The 13259-nt window shown below is 38.3% G+C and overlaps 1 protein-coding gene across 1 annotated transcript in view; it reads right to left on the bottom strand.

The window, feature by feature from the left end:
• LOC122549951 (dynein axonemal heavy chain 5) overlaps nucleotides 1–13259 on the bottom strand; it is a 366961-nt gene that overhangs the window by 253127 nt on the left and 100575 nt on the right. Inside the window, exons 24-28 of the mRNA XM_043690232.2 lie at nucleotides 10852–11030; nucleotides 5803–5895; nucleotides 5450–5653; nucleotides 3180–3260; nucleotides 2669–3073 (exon numbers count right to left, since the gene is read on the bottom strand). Of these exons, the coding sequence (XP_043546167.2) occupies nucleotides 2669–3073; nucleotides 3180–3260; nucleotides 5450–5653; nucleotides 5803–5895; nucleotides 10852–11030 (962 nt within the window). The remainder of the gene's footprint in view (nucleotides 1–2668; nucleotides 3074–3179; nucleotides 3261–5449; nucleotides 5654–5802; nucleotides 5896–10851; nucleotides 11031–13259) is intronic.

Below are 13259 nucleotides of genomic sequence, written 5' to 3'. Positions count from 1 at the left end.
CTGGAGATCGATAGCTCTTTCTAAACTAAAGAATTGACGTGTAATGGAGTTAGGTCAAATATCAGTCATGTTTTCACTGAATGGTAGAACAAGTCTTAGACCTATTCCTGTGCCTATGCAACAGTTGTATTGCAAGTTCTAATTGGAAAGTAAGACTATTGACAACAGTTTGAAGTTGCTACTGTCTTATTAAAACAATGTGAAGGCAGTGAAAATCGACAGTGGTGTTTAATACTGCATGTCATATTCCAATATTGATCAACATACCATGATCAAATTTGTAGTTGAATGCTCTTCAGACACACCTTAATATTCAATTGCTTTTTTAATAACTACCTCAACTAGCCAGATGCATTCAATGCATTATCACTGATCATACTCAAAACATTATTTTTCTTGGATCTCTCTTTTTTATAGTACAAACATTTACTGAAACCTGTAACCATGTGCACAACCCCACATTTAATCCTGTTAAAAGCCATCTGTCATATATTAATCGTTGGTATCTGCTGAAGATGAGGAAGTCTCCTTTCTTCTTGTTACTTGACAATTTTGTTTAAACCGTAGGCAAAGAACTTTTTTTATTCATTCAAGGGATGAGGGCATTGATGGCTAGGCAACATTTATTGCCCATTGCTAACTCCCAATTGGACAGTTGTTGTGGAGTTGTAGGCATGTACTGTACCTTTAAGAGAGAGTGAAAGTTGGAAAGCAGACAAGCACTTGTCATGTGACTGAGTGTAGGCACAGAATGTACTGGACAATTTGAAGATGTAACATTTGAGCTGTAACTCAGATAATGAGTTGTTTTCACAACCACTCAAATTCAACCAATCAGTTTAACTTATGCCCCAAGATACTAAAACCCAACCGAATTTGAATTTTACTGTTTTGACAACATCAAACCAATGAGATGATACGATCTTTTGGGGGGGAAAAACAGGCATTTTGAACAGTTAGCTGGAGACAAAGAGCATCTACTGCATTGATAGGCTGCCCGCAGACCCTCTCTCTAAAAAGGTACCTTTTTCACATGAAATATCTTTGTAGCAGAAGACCAAAGAGCAGGGGAAATCTACACACAGAGGAAACTTGACACCCGAAGATGATAGCTAGTTTTGAAAATTGATTTGCTGGAAGTCTTATATTGTTATAGAGTGGGAGGTAGATAAATCGTTAAGACAAAGGAGGTTTACAGTTATAGATACTTGTTGTTCAATGTTCTCTTTTGGAGTTAAAGAATAAAATTGTTAATTTTTTTCTTTAAATAGTGAAATTTGGGTAGTTCTCTGTCACTCATATTTTAACAGATTATGAGGCAACGTGAGCTGTTCCGTGAGTTTGGTTTAAATTAACAGAAAGGTTTACCCCATGTCATAACACAGTTAAGACATTGATGTGGGTCTGGAGTCACTTGTAGGCCAAGTAAGGATGGCAGTTTCCTTCTCTAATGGACATTAGTGAACCCGATGGGTACTTCCATCAATTGATAATGCATTCATGGCGTAACGATGCTGTCACTTTAAAAAGGTTATTTTGTCCTGGGTTTTTTGAAGTGAGATTGTAAAGGTAGAAGTGCTAATCTAGCTACTGGAGACAGCCTAAGACAACAAAAAGGAAGATAAATCGCCAGTTTTCATAGACGAGGATTTCTAGTTTTTTTACTGTAGCAGTCGGAAGCTGCTTGGTGACCCAAAGGGTTGGAGGTTTCAGTGAATGATTCCTAGCTGCTACTTTCTCTGAAATCACTCTTGATGTTGTTTCCTCTTGGATTTGAGAACTGCATGTAAGAATCTGAGTCTGAATTTACCTTTTTGCCAAGGGGGGTGTTTATGGGATAGGACAATATTGAAACAGTTTATTATTAATAGGTACTGTATCTACTATTCAGTTAAGTTTTCAATAATTAAGTTATTCTAAATTCCTCTTTCTTTTTGTTTGTATTTTAACCATAGTGTTTAAATAAATTGTGTTCTGCTTAACATCAAATATGACATGGAGGAACCGGTGTTGGACTGGGGTGGACAAAGTTAAAAATCACACAACACCCTGATAATAGTCCAACATGGAGTTGAACTGTTTGACCATGGGGCTCCGGGACACCCGCACCAACCAACCCCACCACCCAACCCCACCACCGCATGGCCGAACACTTCAACTCCCCCTCCCACTCCATCAAGGACATGCATGTCCTGGGCCTCCTCCATCATCATTAATGTAGATTTCACCAGTATCCTCATTTCCCCTCCCCCAAACTTATCTCAGTTCCAACCTTCCAATTCGGCAATGCCCTTATGACCTGCCTACCTGTCTATCTTCCTTCCCATCTATCTGCTCCACCTTCCTCTCCAACCTATCACCAATACCCCCACCTCCATCTACCTATCACACGCTCAGCTACTCTCCCCCAGCCCTACTCCCTCACATTTATCTCTATCCCTTCAGCTCATAAGCCTCATTCCTGATGAAGGGCTTTTCCCCGAAACATCGATTCTCCTGCTCCTCGGATGCTGCCTGAACAGTTGCACTTAACTTGTGGCTCCTACCAAGTGGAAAGTATCTTTAAATATTAAAACTAGTTTATTCATTAACTACTTTATGTATTCTAAAATTTATATCCTAAGTTTGCACATTCTTTTACATCTGGGGTCTTATTTCTAGTGGGTACCTGTGCGTTTATGTTCTTCCAGGCATAAGATAGTCCATCAACTCTCTCAGCATTTCCATCTTGAAAAAGCAGCTCATGCTTACTTAGAAGGGCATACGTTTCTTCAATTGGCTCAATGGTCATGTCTATCTTTATCTGAGCATCTCTAATTTCTTTCAGTGCTGCCATGGCTCCACGCACATCATCCAAATCATTAATTGGTCGACTCAGTTGTTTGCTGAGATTTTCAATAAAGGAATAAATTTCATCCATTTCCATGGCAGTTTTTCGGTTCAAAGCTATGCCAAATGCTCTCTTCCAGGAGCGGCATTCCTGCACCAATGCCAGTTTCAAATTGTGTGTGTCAAACTGAACTGAGCCCACTTTGTAATAAGAAGGCAACTCATCAATCTGGGCCTCCAATTTCTAAATAAAGTGTGAAGTTCAACAAGTGTTAATTTATTTTGAGAATAAAATGTATATCAATAGATAATCCTTGAAAACAGTAATAAAACAATATTTTTATACATACAGAGTAGTAGGTAATTTGTTCATTGAATTCTGAGAGGATTGGTTTTGAATCCATGAATTCCTTCACTTTCTCTGCAGGATCCTGAATAGCAAAAAAATAATACTAGAAAGTGTTTAGTAATTGACTCCACATAGGCTAAGTGACAGCATAATAAGTTCCTTTGAAACACTATATAAATCAATGCACAGCACTCTCAAAACACCCACAATACCAAGATGAATAATGTGAAAGCAGTGAGCACTGGTCGCTCTAATATGTTCAGGTTAATCTTGGCATTTTCTAATACATCAGATTGGTGATATCACATTTCCATCTTTTAATGCATACATTCTTCAGAATGTCAGCAATTTTCATGCTTTAGCATGGTAATTTTTCAGCCATCTTCTGGATGAAATTATTTCTTCTAGACGACATAAAATCAGAAGCTGATTTTTCTATTAAGGGTAAATACCATTGCATCATATTTTCTGTGCTTATTTTGCACCTTTTGAATAAATATTCAAATTCCTTCAATATACACAACAGTAGCCATGACATCTATATATTGCAGAAATGGCATTTGCAAACAAACCAATTAGCACTGAATCATTATTACAAGCAGAAAATTCTAGATTCAAAATCTGATCCACAGTGAGGTCGCAGATCTCAGTCAGCTGGGCTGTCACCAAGTTATGAAGAACATAAGAAAAACTACTCCGGTGTCATCCCATGGCAACTGCTTACAAACCCTACAGGAAGTCACGATGTGTGGGTGCATGATGAAGGTAAAATCACTACATGGCCATGACTACCGTTTTTAAATTTTTAAAACATTGACTACTCCTGGAAAATTATTGATGAGAAATAGCAGGAACAGAAAAATACTTGGAATGAAAATCATCTTCATTTAATGAATTAGATAAAAATAATTTTAAAATTTGGTTTGAAAACTCAAGACGTTTGACACCAGCCCATAAAAAGCAGTGCACTTGATTGATACCTCATCTAACACCTTCACAGCATGCACTCCCTCTACTTATTGACACACTGTCGCAGCAGTCTGTACCATTTGTAACATACACTGCAGTAACTCTCCAAAATTCCTTTTTTTGGAACTCTTCCTAAAATGGTGGTGGAAGCAAAGTCCTTTAATTTTTATAAGGCAACGGTAAACAGATTCTTGTTAAGCAAGGGGTGAAAGTTTACCAGTTGTGAGTTGGATTATGGATTTGATGTTATAATAAGACCAGCTATGATCTTATTAAGTTCATCCAAAGGAGGGTCAACTAAAATTGGTATCAGTTAGCAGTAAACTATTAAAGCAAAATTAAATGGTCAAAATATGAAACAGCCTAAGCTTTTTTTAAGTCATAGGATTCGGGCATCCTTGGCCAGCATTTATTACCCATCCCGATTGCCCAGAGGGCAGTTCAGTTCTGAGGTTAAATCAGTTCCTAACTAGAAGAGTCAAACTGAATACTTGGGAAAGTATTGCATAAGAGTTTCAGAATTTCTGCCAGTTTAGGCTGGTGTCTTCCTGGTCTGTGGCATGAATACGAAAGTCAAAGTTTCATGCAAGGTCAGATAAGGAGATGTGATAAAATGGTAAGGTGCCTCTGGATTGGGAATAATTTGCTAATTTTATTCTTATCAACATTACCATATGAACAAGTTCTTAATGCTTGAATTACATAGATAGTACCACTCGGCAGAGGCAAGATGGAGATCTTTGTTGAGTGAATTGAAAGATGTAGAGAATATAGAATTTTTAAAATAAACATTTACTAAGTGAGCTGCTCATTTGGAAAGCTAGAACAGACATGATGATCCAAATGTCCTTGTCATGACTGTAACTATTCTGTGACTCTGTGATGGTGGGCTCTGGGAAGCTCTAATTAGGTTAACATTTATGACCAATCATCAGTTATCCTGATGATGAGGTGGTGGGTGTTCTTCTGTCATTACAATCCTTAAGGCAAAAAAGTTCTGACAATATTGAAGAGGTTCCCAATTTTTGATCCAGTAACTGAGGAATGGTAATATATGTCCAAGTCACAATGATATGTAATTTGAAGAGAAACTTGGAAGTAATGATATTCTCAAACCTATTGCCCTTTTCCTTGCAGGTGATGGAGGTTACACGTTTGGAAACTGTAATGCCAAGTTGTGCAATGCATCCCAGTATGCTGGGATTTGAGGTACCAATTGAGCACTATTTGAGGTACCAATTAACCACACACACACACACACACATGCATTGACACATAAAAATAGATGAGATACAAGTTCACCTGATTCCATAAGTGAGCGAAATGAGAGAAACTGTCAAGAATCTCGACTCCATCAGTCTTCAATGAAGAAACAATGGAACTGAGCTGGATCACAACCTTAGTGATGTCCTTGTGTTCACTGATTTGTTTATCAAGGGATTTTAGCATGACCTGCTTACCAAGTATATTATCATCACCCAGTTCTCGAGCAGCATTGTACTCAATCTACATATTGCCATATAGAAACAAATAACAAGTTAGGACATGGAAGTTTAACACAAATATTACATAATTAAGCATTCCGTTTCAAAGAGAAAGCAATGCTTTTAAAAACTGTAGTGAAATGCCAAACTACAGTGGAATTTATTGGATACCTGTTGTTGTTTCAGATGAATGTAGGCAAAGGACCAAAGAGGAATATCTTTCGACATGGACAGAATTGTGGTCACTGCTTTATTTAGAACAGACTGCAGAAGAAAATATGAATTGAGAACAGAACAAAGATTTGTAATTTATTGTAGATAATATAGTACAAGGTTAGTTAACAATATCTTTAATTTGATATATTTGATGTACATTACTAACCTGTGGTATACACCATGATCTAATTCACAGGATTCAATATTTGTTTGTGCCAATTTTGTGAAAGTGAGACCTGCTATTCACAACCTGCTGATACCAGCTGGAAATAACTTGGGCACCAAGTAAAATTTGTGCATTCACCTTATGTCCCTGACTGCTGCTTTGGCCACAAGTGATTCCTGGTTTGCATCACATTGCTAGCACCGTGACACACCATAACAGGCAAGCAATATTGTGAAGAACCCCAATCCTCTAGACAGCTCTCTCTTTTTAAACCCACAGTCCATATCAAAGGAAAGTTTCAGGAAGCCACAGTTAGCTGATGGATAATCATATTGTACACTGAGGGAAAAGGAGGAAGGCACAACAGACAAAACAAAGGTCTCTCTGCTTGGTGTTTGGACAGAGTATCAGAGGGATAGAGATCAAGAAGAGGGTCTTTTTTTTTTGCTGGCAAACAGGATGCCATCAAGTTTTAGCCTTCACATGGTGGCATGTGGCAAGGATGGTCAAAAGCCAGACTTTCTCCTCAGGATTAGAGAGTAGTTGTGCCCGGAAAGGTTTTAAGCCTTACTCGGTTGATCAAGGTGTGTGAATATGTCTGCACAGCAGATTTCATAACTAGGAAACCAACCCTTCCTCCCAATACTGGAAGAAAGTGAGGACTGTAGATGCTGGAGATCAGAGCTGAAAATTGTGTTGCTGAAAAAGCGAAGCAGGTCAGGCAACATCCAGGCAACAGGAGAATCGACGTTTCAGGCATAGTCTTTCCTGAAGAAGGGCTTATGCCCGAAACGTCGATTCTCCTGCTCCTTGGAGGCTGCCTGACCTGCTGCGCTTTTCCAACAACCCATTTTTCAGCTCCCTCCCAATACTTCCAATCCAGCTCACCACCACTGCATCACTCATTTAGCAGATCACACTGATATAGAAACAGAGAATGCTTCATGTCCAATGAATCTCAGAATACTCAAAACTGAGTTTGCTGTGTTTGTCCGGCATGGATCTACATGGTTTCATTTTATTCAAGAACTTCCTGAAACTTAGAGCTGTCCCTGTACATCCTCATACTATACCTCACCAATCATTTAACTCACTCATACACCTCAACAGGCCCTCTACAAACCTACAACTCTTCGTCTTTAGAAAACCTATTACTGAACCACAGTGGAACACAGTCACTAACATTCTGAGAACCAGTTTGCATGTGCCACCTCCATGCTCTAGAAGAAGGGGCTCATCAGATTATTGATGCTAATGCAACTAAACTGGTGGTACCTGGTGCTGCTGAGACCACCTAGGATGATGGTAAGTTGCTGCCTTGTGAACTCTCACCCTTGAGATGCCATGAAATCCAAAGTGCAGGAGGATTAATTCTGGATTTCTTCCCTACTCTCATGTCCTACCCTTTCCTCAAGTGTTTGCGATACCATGAGATAGTCGATAGCGATTGACTGGTCAGCCATTGCAGTCCCAGGACGAAGAGCATGAGAACAAGAGTCTCGGGGGAAACAACATCCCTTGGTGCTATAGTTGCAGTCTCTGGCTCAGATGCAAACACTGCACCTACCTTAGAATCTAATAGTGAGTCTGGATTTGTATATGAAGAGTCACCAAGCATGAAGCGGCTGCAGCCAGGACTGCTTGGTTGGTTGGCTTGTGTACAAATTCCTCAGAACTTTACATATAGGAAAAGATTAGGTAGGTGGAAACAAATTAATATTCAGCCCCATTATGTCTTTTGTTTCTTGGCTTGCTAGTCTTAAAAAGACATTGTATTTTACATTTATTAGAGCAAATGATAACAAGGCAGTGGTATAAGATTTTCCTTCTGCTTTTGGTATCCAAAATCAGTCTTCAGAAGTGCCAAATTGAGCACAACAAGAATCAGATACATATTCTCCTATCTTTTCAAATAACTTGCTGGAAGCGATTTTTGAGAAGAGTTATAGCTCAGGAATCTTCCAGCTCAACAAGCTAATTTACATACTTAACTTGTTGGAAGTTTTATAGAATCCCTACAGTGTAGAAGTTGGCCATTTAGTCCATCTTGTACCAACTGACCCCCTGAAGAGCATTCTACCCAGACCCACCCCATCTCTGTAACTCTGCATATCCCATGGCCAGTGCAGCCAGCCTGCATATCTTTGGACACTATGGGCGATTTAACATGGTTGATCCACCTAACATGCACATCTTTGTGAGGAAACACACGCAGACACGGGGAGAATGTGCAAACTCCACACAGACAGTTACACGAGGGTGGAATTGAACCCAGATCCTTGGTGCTGTACGGCCGCAATAATTACTATTGGCCTTGTTAGTGGATGAATATTTTTAAAATTTATATCAGAAAGATTTTGATTTAAAACACCTTTCATTTCTACAGGATGTCCCAGGCACTTTATAATGCATGTAGTAACTGTTATAATGTTCAAACTGTTCTATATGTTGCAAAACTAATAGTTGAGGTTGAATCCTGATCCCAATTCTCTTCGTAGTCTTTTAAAAATAAACCAATAAGTGATTTAAACATCTCCTAGTGGGGCACTGTAACAAAAAAAAACTTTCAAAGGAAACTTACAAAAATCAAACTAAAATGTAATTTCCAGAGGAATCCTCCTTTCTATACTAAGTATAAGAGACATTTTGGTTAACAATGGTTGAAAGGATAAATTATTAGTGAGTTTTAACAAAAAGAGGCATTGTCTTAACCAGTTGATTATTGCAAGCTAGTAATTAAGTTACAAACAAAAATAGAAATTGCTGTAAAAGCTCAGTAGGTCTGCCAGCATCTGTGGATGAACACTGTTTTGAGGAAGGGACATTGGATCCAAAATGTTAACTCTGATTTCTCTCCACAGATGCTGCCAGACCTGTTGAGCTTTTCCAGCAAATTCTGTTTTGCTTCTGATTTCTAGCACCTACAATTCTTTCGGTTTTTACTTAGCAGTTCAAGTTATATTGGTTAATTAGACATAATAACTAAGACTATCAGGAGACTTTGATGACATATCCATCACCAACAGAATCTCTAGACTCCTCTTTCCCCACTCAGGACAATATGGCATTATCAGCTCAGGTAGAGCTTAGCACAGTCTAAGCTTCTGAGCCATGACCTTATATAAAATAAATGTGGCAGCAAAATTGTTTACAGGAAATTCCCACAGACAGCTACGTAATAATGGGTAGATGATTTTGTGATGTTTGGAGGATACATTTGGCCAGGATTGTAGGAATAACGATTCCAGTCTTCGTTAAAATAATGTACAGGATCTTTTCCAACTACCTCAGACAGCACATGGGTCCTCAGTTAATATCTCAAATGGCAGATGGCATCAGCAATAATGCAGCACTCAGTCAGTATTGTCTTGCTCAAGGTGCATGATGAAGACAAAATTATAATATAACCATGATAAATTTCAATGTTTTAAAAATCAAGCTTTCTCAAACAATTGATGGTGAGGAAAAGCAGATTTAGTTTTAAGATATTCATAAGGAAAATCTTTAACATTTGAAAACTTAAGAGGTGTGAAACCATCCAGGACAAAGCAGGAAAAATTATCTACAGCTGACACTGTATTGATGTTATCCTGTCAACAATTTAAACAAAAATATTATTTCAAAATAAAATTATAGTGAAGTTTCATAAATTAATTTAATATTGATTTATTAAGATCACCAAGTTATTTCTAAAATTAAAAAATTACCCCAGAATTTAGAATCCCAATGAGTGTAGCTGCTCTTCATTTGCAATTCAAAGTATTTTAAGAACAAGGAAAATAAACAATTTAGTCTAATTTGTAATAAATCTTTACATTTTGATTCATGTTCATGAGGATCCAGGCTGAGATATTATATGCTAATTCAAAAAGGAGGTTGCCAATAACTGAAATGGAGGCTTCAAACTTAGGATCCAGAGGGCAAGGGGAGAATGGCTAATCTACTGCACTATTCAGTCCACCCATACATTAATCATAATAAAATGTTAATCTAAAAACATTTTCCTATTATACAGGATAACACATAAGCTGGAGTGTTCCCCAAGACCATATAACATCTTGGAGTTCAGATAACTTGGTGAATTTCAACAGCCAAGTTAGAATAATTTATTAATATCATTTAAGTTTCATAATTTTGGCACAGAACATGCAATTTTTGACTAAACTTATCAAATCATTTATCTTTATATCCAGCTTGATTGCTTTAGTCTGCAGGTAGAGCTAGTGAGTAAAGTGATGGATTTCTGACTCTCAAAGAGAAAATTCTGGAAAGAAACTAGTCATGTTGCTTTTAGCTATGTCGATATGTACATTAAAAGTTCTGTAAAGTTGTTTTACGTCATGTAAATTGTTTGAATTTAGAATTGAATTGAATTAGCTTTATTGTCACATGCATACGAGAATGACGTGACAAGTTAGCATTATCACCACTTATGGTGCCATCTTAGGTACAAAATACCTCACTACAGATACTTAAGTGTTTAGTATAAAATAGAAAAAATAATAACAAAAATAATAGTTAGAATAAGCACCTCTGCATTACCCTGAAATAAATAAGATATTCAGCAATTCAACCCAAACACAATGTAATGCACATCAAAAAGTGCACTATTCTGATTGCTGTGAATTATACAAATGGTTCGTATATCTTTGTGCTATTTTTGCCTTTGTAACATGTGATAGCAATAAGAGACAGGCAATTATCTCCAGCATGTATATCATTTGATTGAAGTAAATATAGTGTTACACCATTGTTATGTCAGAAAGGTTATGTATGTATATATATATATATATATTAGAATTTATCAGCAAATTTAATATTCTGCATTAAGTACCAACCTGAATTTCCTCCAAACTTGGTCGCATCACAACATTTGGAATTGCCAACACAATTTCAGACTTGAAGAATGGAGCTTTTGTTGCCTCCACACCTCCACCAGGAAATGATTTTGCTGCCTCATACTTAGAGCTGGTAACTTGTAAATGCCGCTTGATAGCATCCAAGGATAGCTTGGTACCTGCATTGATAAAGTGTCACTCAAGAAATCAAAAGATTGAAACAACATGGCAGCTGGTTTTAAACCAATACAGATATTGCTGGAGAAACTCAGTGGCTCCGGCAACATCTGTGAAGAGGGATACAGGGTTAACGTTTCAAGCCTGGTGATTCTTCATTAGAACACTGGACACAAAGTGTTCACTTTGCATTCTGTCTACAGCTGCTGCCAAACCTGCAGTTTCTGTTTTCATTTCAGATCTTCAAAAACTGCAGTTTTTGTTTGATTTTGATATTGCTGATTTTGCTCTGCTGTGCATCAGGTCTACAACAAAGAGTGTTTGCTGAATTGGCACAAGAAGCCCAATATCCATTTCTACCAGACATAATCCTACACACGTTTGTTGGATTGCTCACATCCATTTTATGCCTCAGTATCTAAATGTTGCTCAAATATTTTTAAATAAGCACACAGAGCAACTTTGTTGATTTATACCTGGTTTGTTCTTATCCAGTGAATAATGGAAGTAAAGGAAACTCTTCAGGTGAAGGACTGCTAGTGGCAGTCTCCAGAATCGAAGCATCTTTCTCCATGTGTTGTTTTGCTGAACACTATTTCACATGGGGTTACTGTTTAAAAATCAGGGCTCACACATTTAAAACAGCAAATCAGGCCCTAAACTGCTCAAGTAATGATCGTTTATGGGTCTATTCCTACCGGAGCTGAAATTATTTCATTTCCACCAGGAAATGAGTCAACCGATTCAATGTTTAATCCTTGCAGGCAGGGTGTTAGTGGGACAGCACAGCCATGGTTCATCAATCTGCACTAATCTTTGCATAATCAAGGGACAAGACCTGGATAGGGGATGGTTGTTGAGAGCTAAAACTTGCCCTTGCTTTTGACATACCTGCCCACTCTCTCTGTGACGTCCACCCCAGGATGCCACCTAAACAACACTTAGTTCCCATCCACAAAAAAAGATGCTGAGTTCAAGGAGTAATAAGAAAGGCAAAGGGAATGTTGGCCTTTATAAGACCATAAGACTAGGAGTCATTCAGCCCATCAAAATTAGGCCATTGAGCCCATTGAGTCTGCTCCACCATTCAATCATGGCCAATAAGTTTCTCAATCCCATTCTTCCACTTTGTCCCCATAACCCTTGATTCCCTTTTCAATCAAGAGCCTATCTGTCTCAGTCTTAAATATACTCAATGAGCTGGCCTCCACAACATTCTATGGCAATGAATTCCATAGATTCACCACTCTCTGGCTGAAGAAGTTTCTCTTTATCTCTGTTCTAAAAGGTCTTCCCTTTACTCTTACCTTGGGTCCTACCAATGGAAATATCTTCCCAACATCTACACTGTCCAGGCTGTTCAGTATTCTGTAAGTTTCAATTAGATCCCCACTCATCCTTCTTTCTAAACTTCATCGAGTACAGATCCAGAATCCTCAAACGTTCCTCATATGGTAAGCTATTTCAAAGGAAATAGGGTATAAAGGCATGTAGAAGGCACTAGTTAGATCGGAGCTGGTATACAGTGAACAATTTTGGGCCCCTAATCTAAGGATAGATATACCGGTATTGGAGGCAGTCCTGAGAAGGTTCTCTAGACTGACCCTGGGTATGGAGGGTATGTCTTAAGAGGAGAGGTTGCATAATTTAGGCCTCTACTCATTGAGGTTTAAAAGAATGAAAGGAAACCTTACTGAAACACAGGATTCTTAGGGAACTTGACAGAGTCGATGCAGAAAGATTGTCTTCCCTTATGGGAGAGACTAAGACAAGAGGTTGCACATTTACAGTCGAGATGAGGAGGCATTTCTTGGCTCAGAGGGCTGTGAATCTGTGAAATTCTTTAATGCAGAGGACTATTGAGGCTGGGTCACTAAGTACATTCAAGGTTGAGATAACAGATTTTTAATCCAAAACAAAATCAAGGGTTATATGGAAAAGGCAGGAAAGTAGTGTTGGGGATCACCAGATTTGCCACGATCTCATTGAATGGTGGAGCAGACTCGATGGGCTGATGAATGGCCTTCCTCTGCTCCTACATCTTATGTCTCCAAGGTGATTGAAAAGAAGTAACATGAGTATCTTGCTAGCTTTGAATGGCAAGATCCCTGACAGAACAACAAGAATCTGTCCAATTTGCTTGCACCTTCATAAATTTCCCAATAATCCTAAAGTTAGTTTGCAATGAATACCATGTGCCTCAATCAGTGTGCCTCCTGGAAATAGTGTGC

This window comes from Chiloscyllium plagiosum, unplaced genomic scaffold (genome assembly GCF_037043375.1).
Source record: "Chiloscyllium plagiosum isolate Xiang-an unplaced genomic scaffold, Cpla_swu_hap1 HiC_scaffold_5, whole genome shotgun sequence".
In the NCBI taxonomy this organism is placed as follows: domain Eukaryota; kingdom Metazoa; phylum Chordata; class Chondrichthyes; order Orectolobiformes; family Hemiscylliidae; genus Chiloscyllium; species Chiloscyllium plagiosum.
This window is presented reverse-complemented; position numbering and strand designations above follow the sequence as displayed.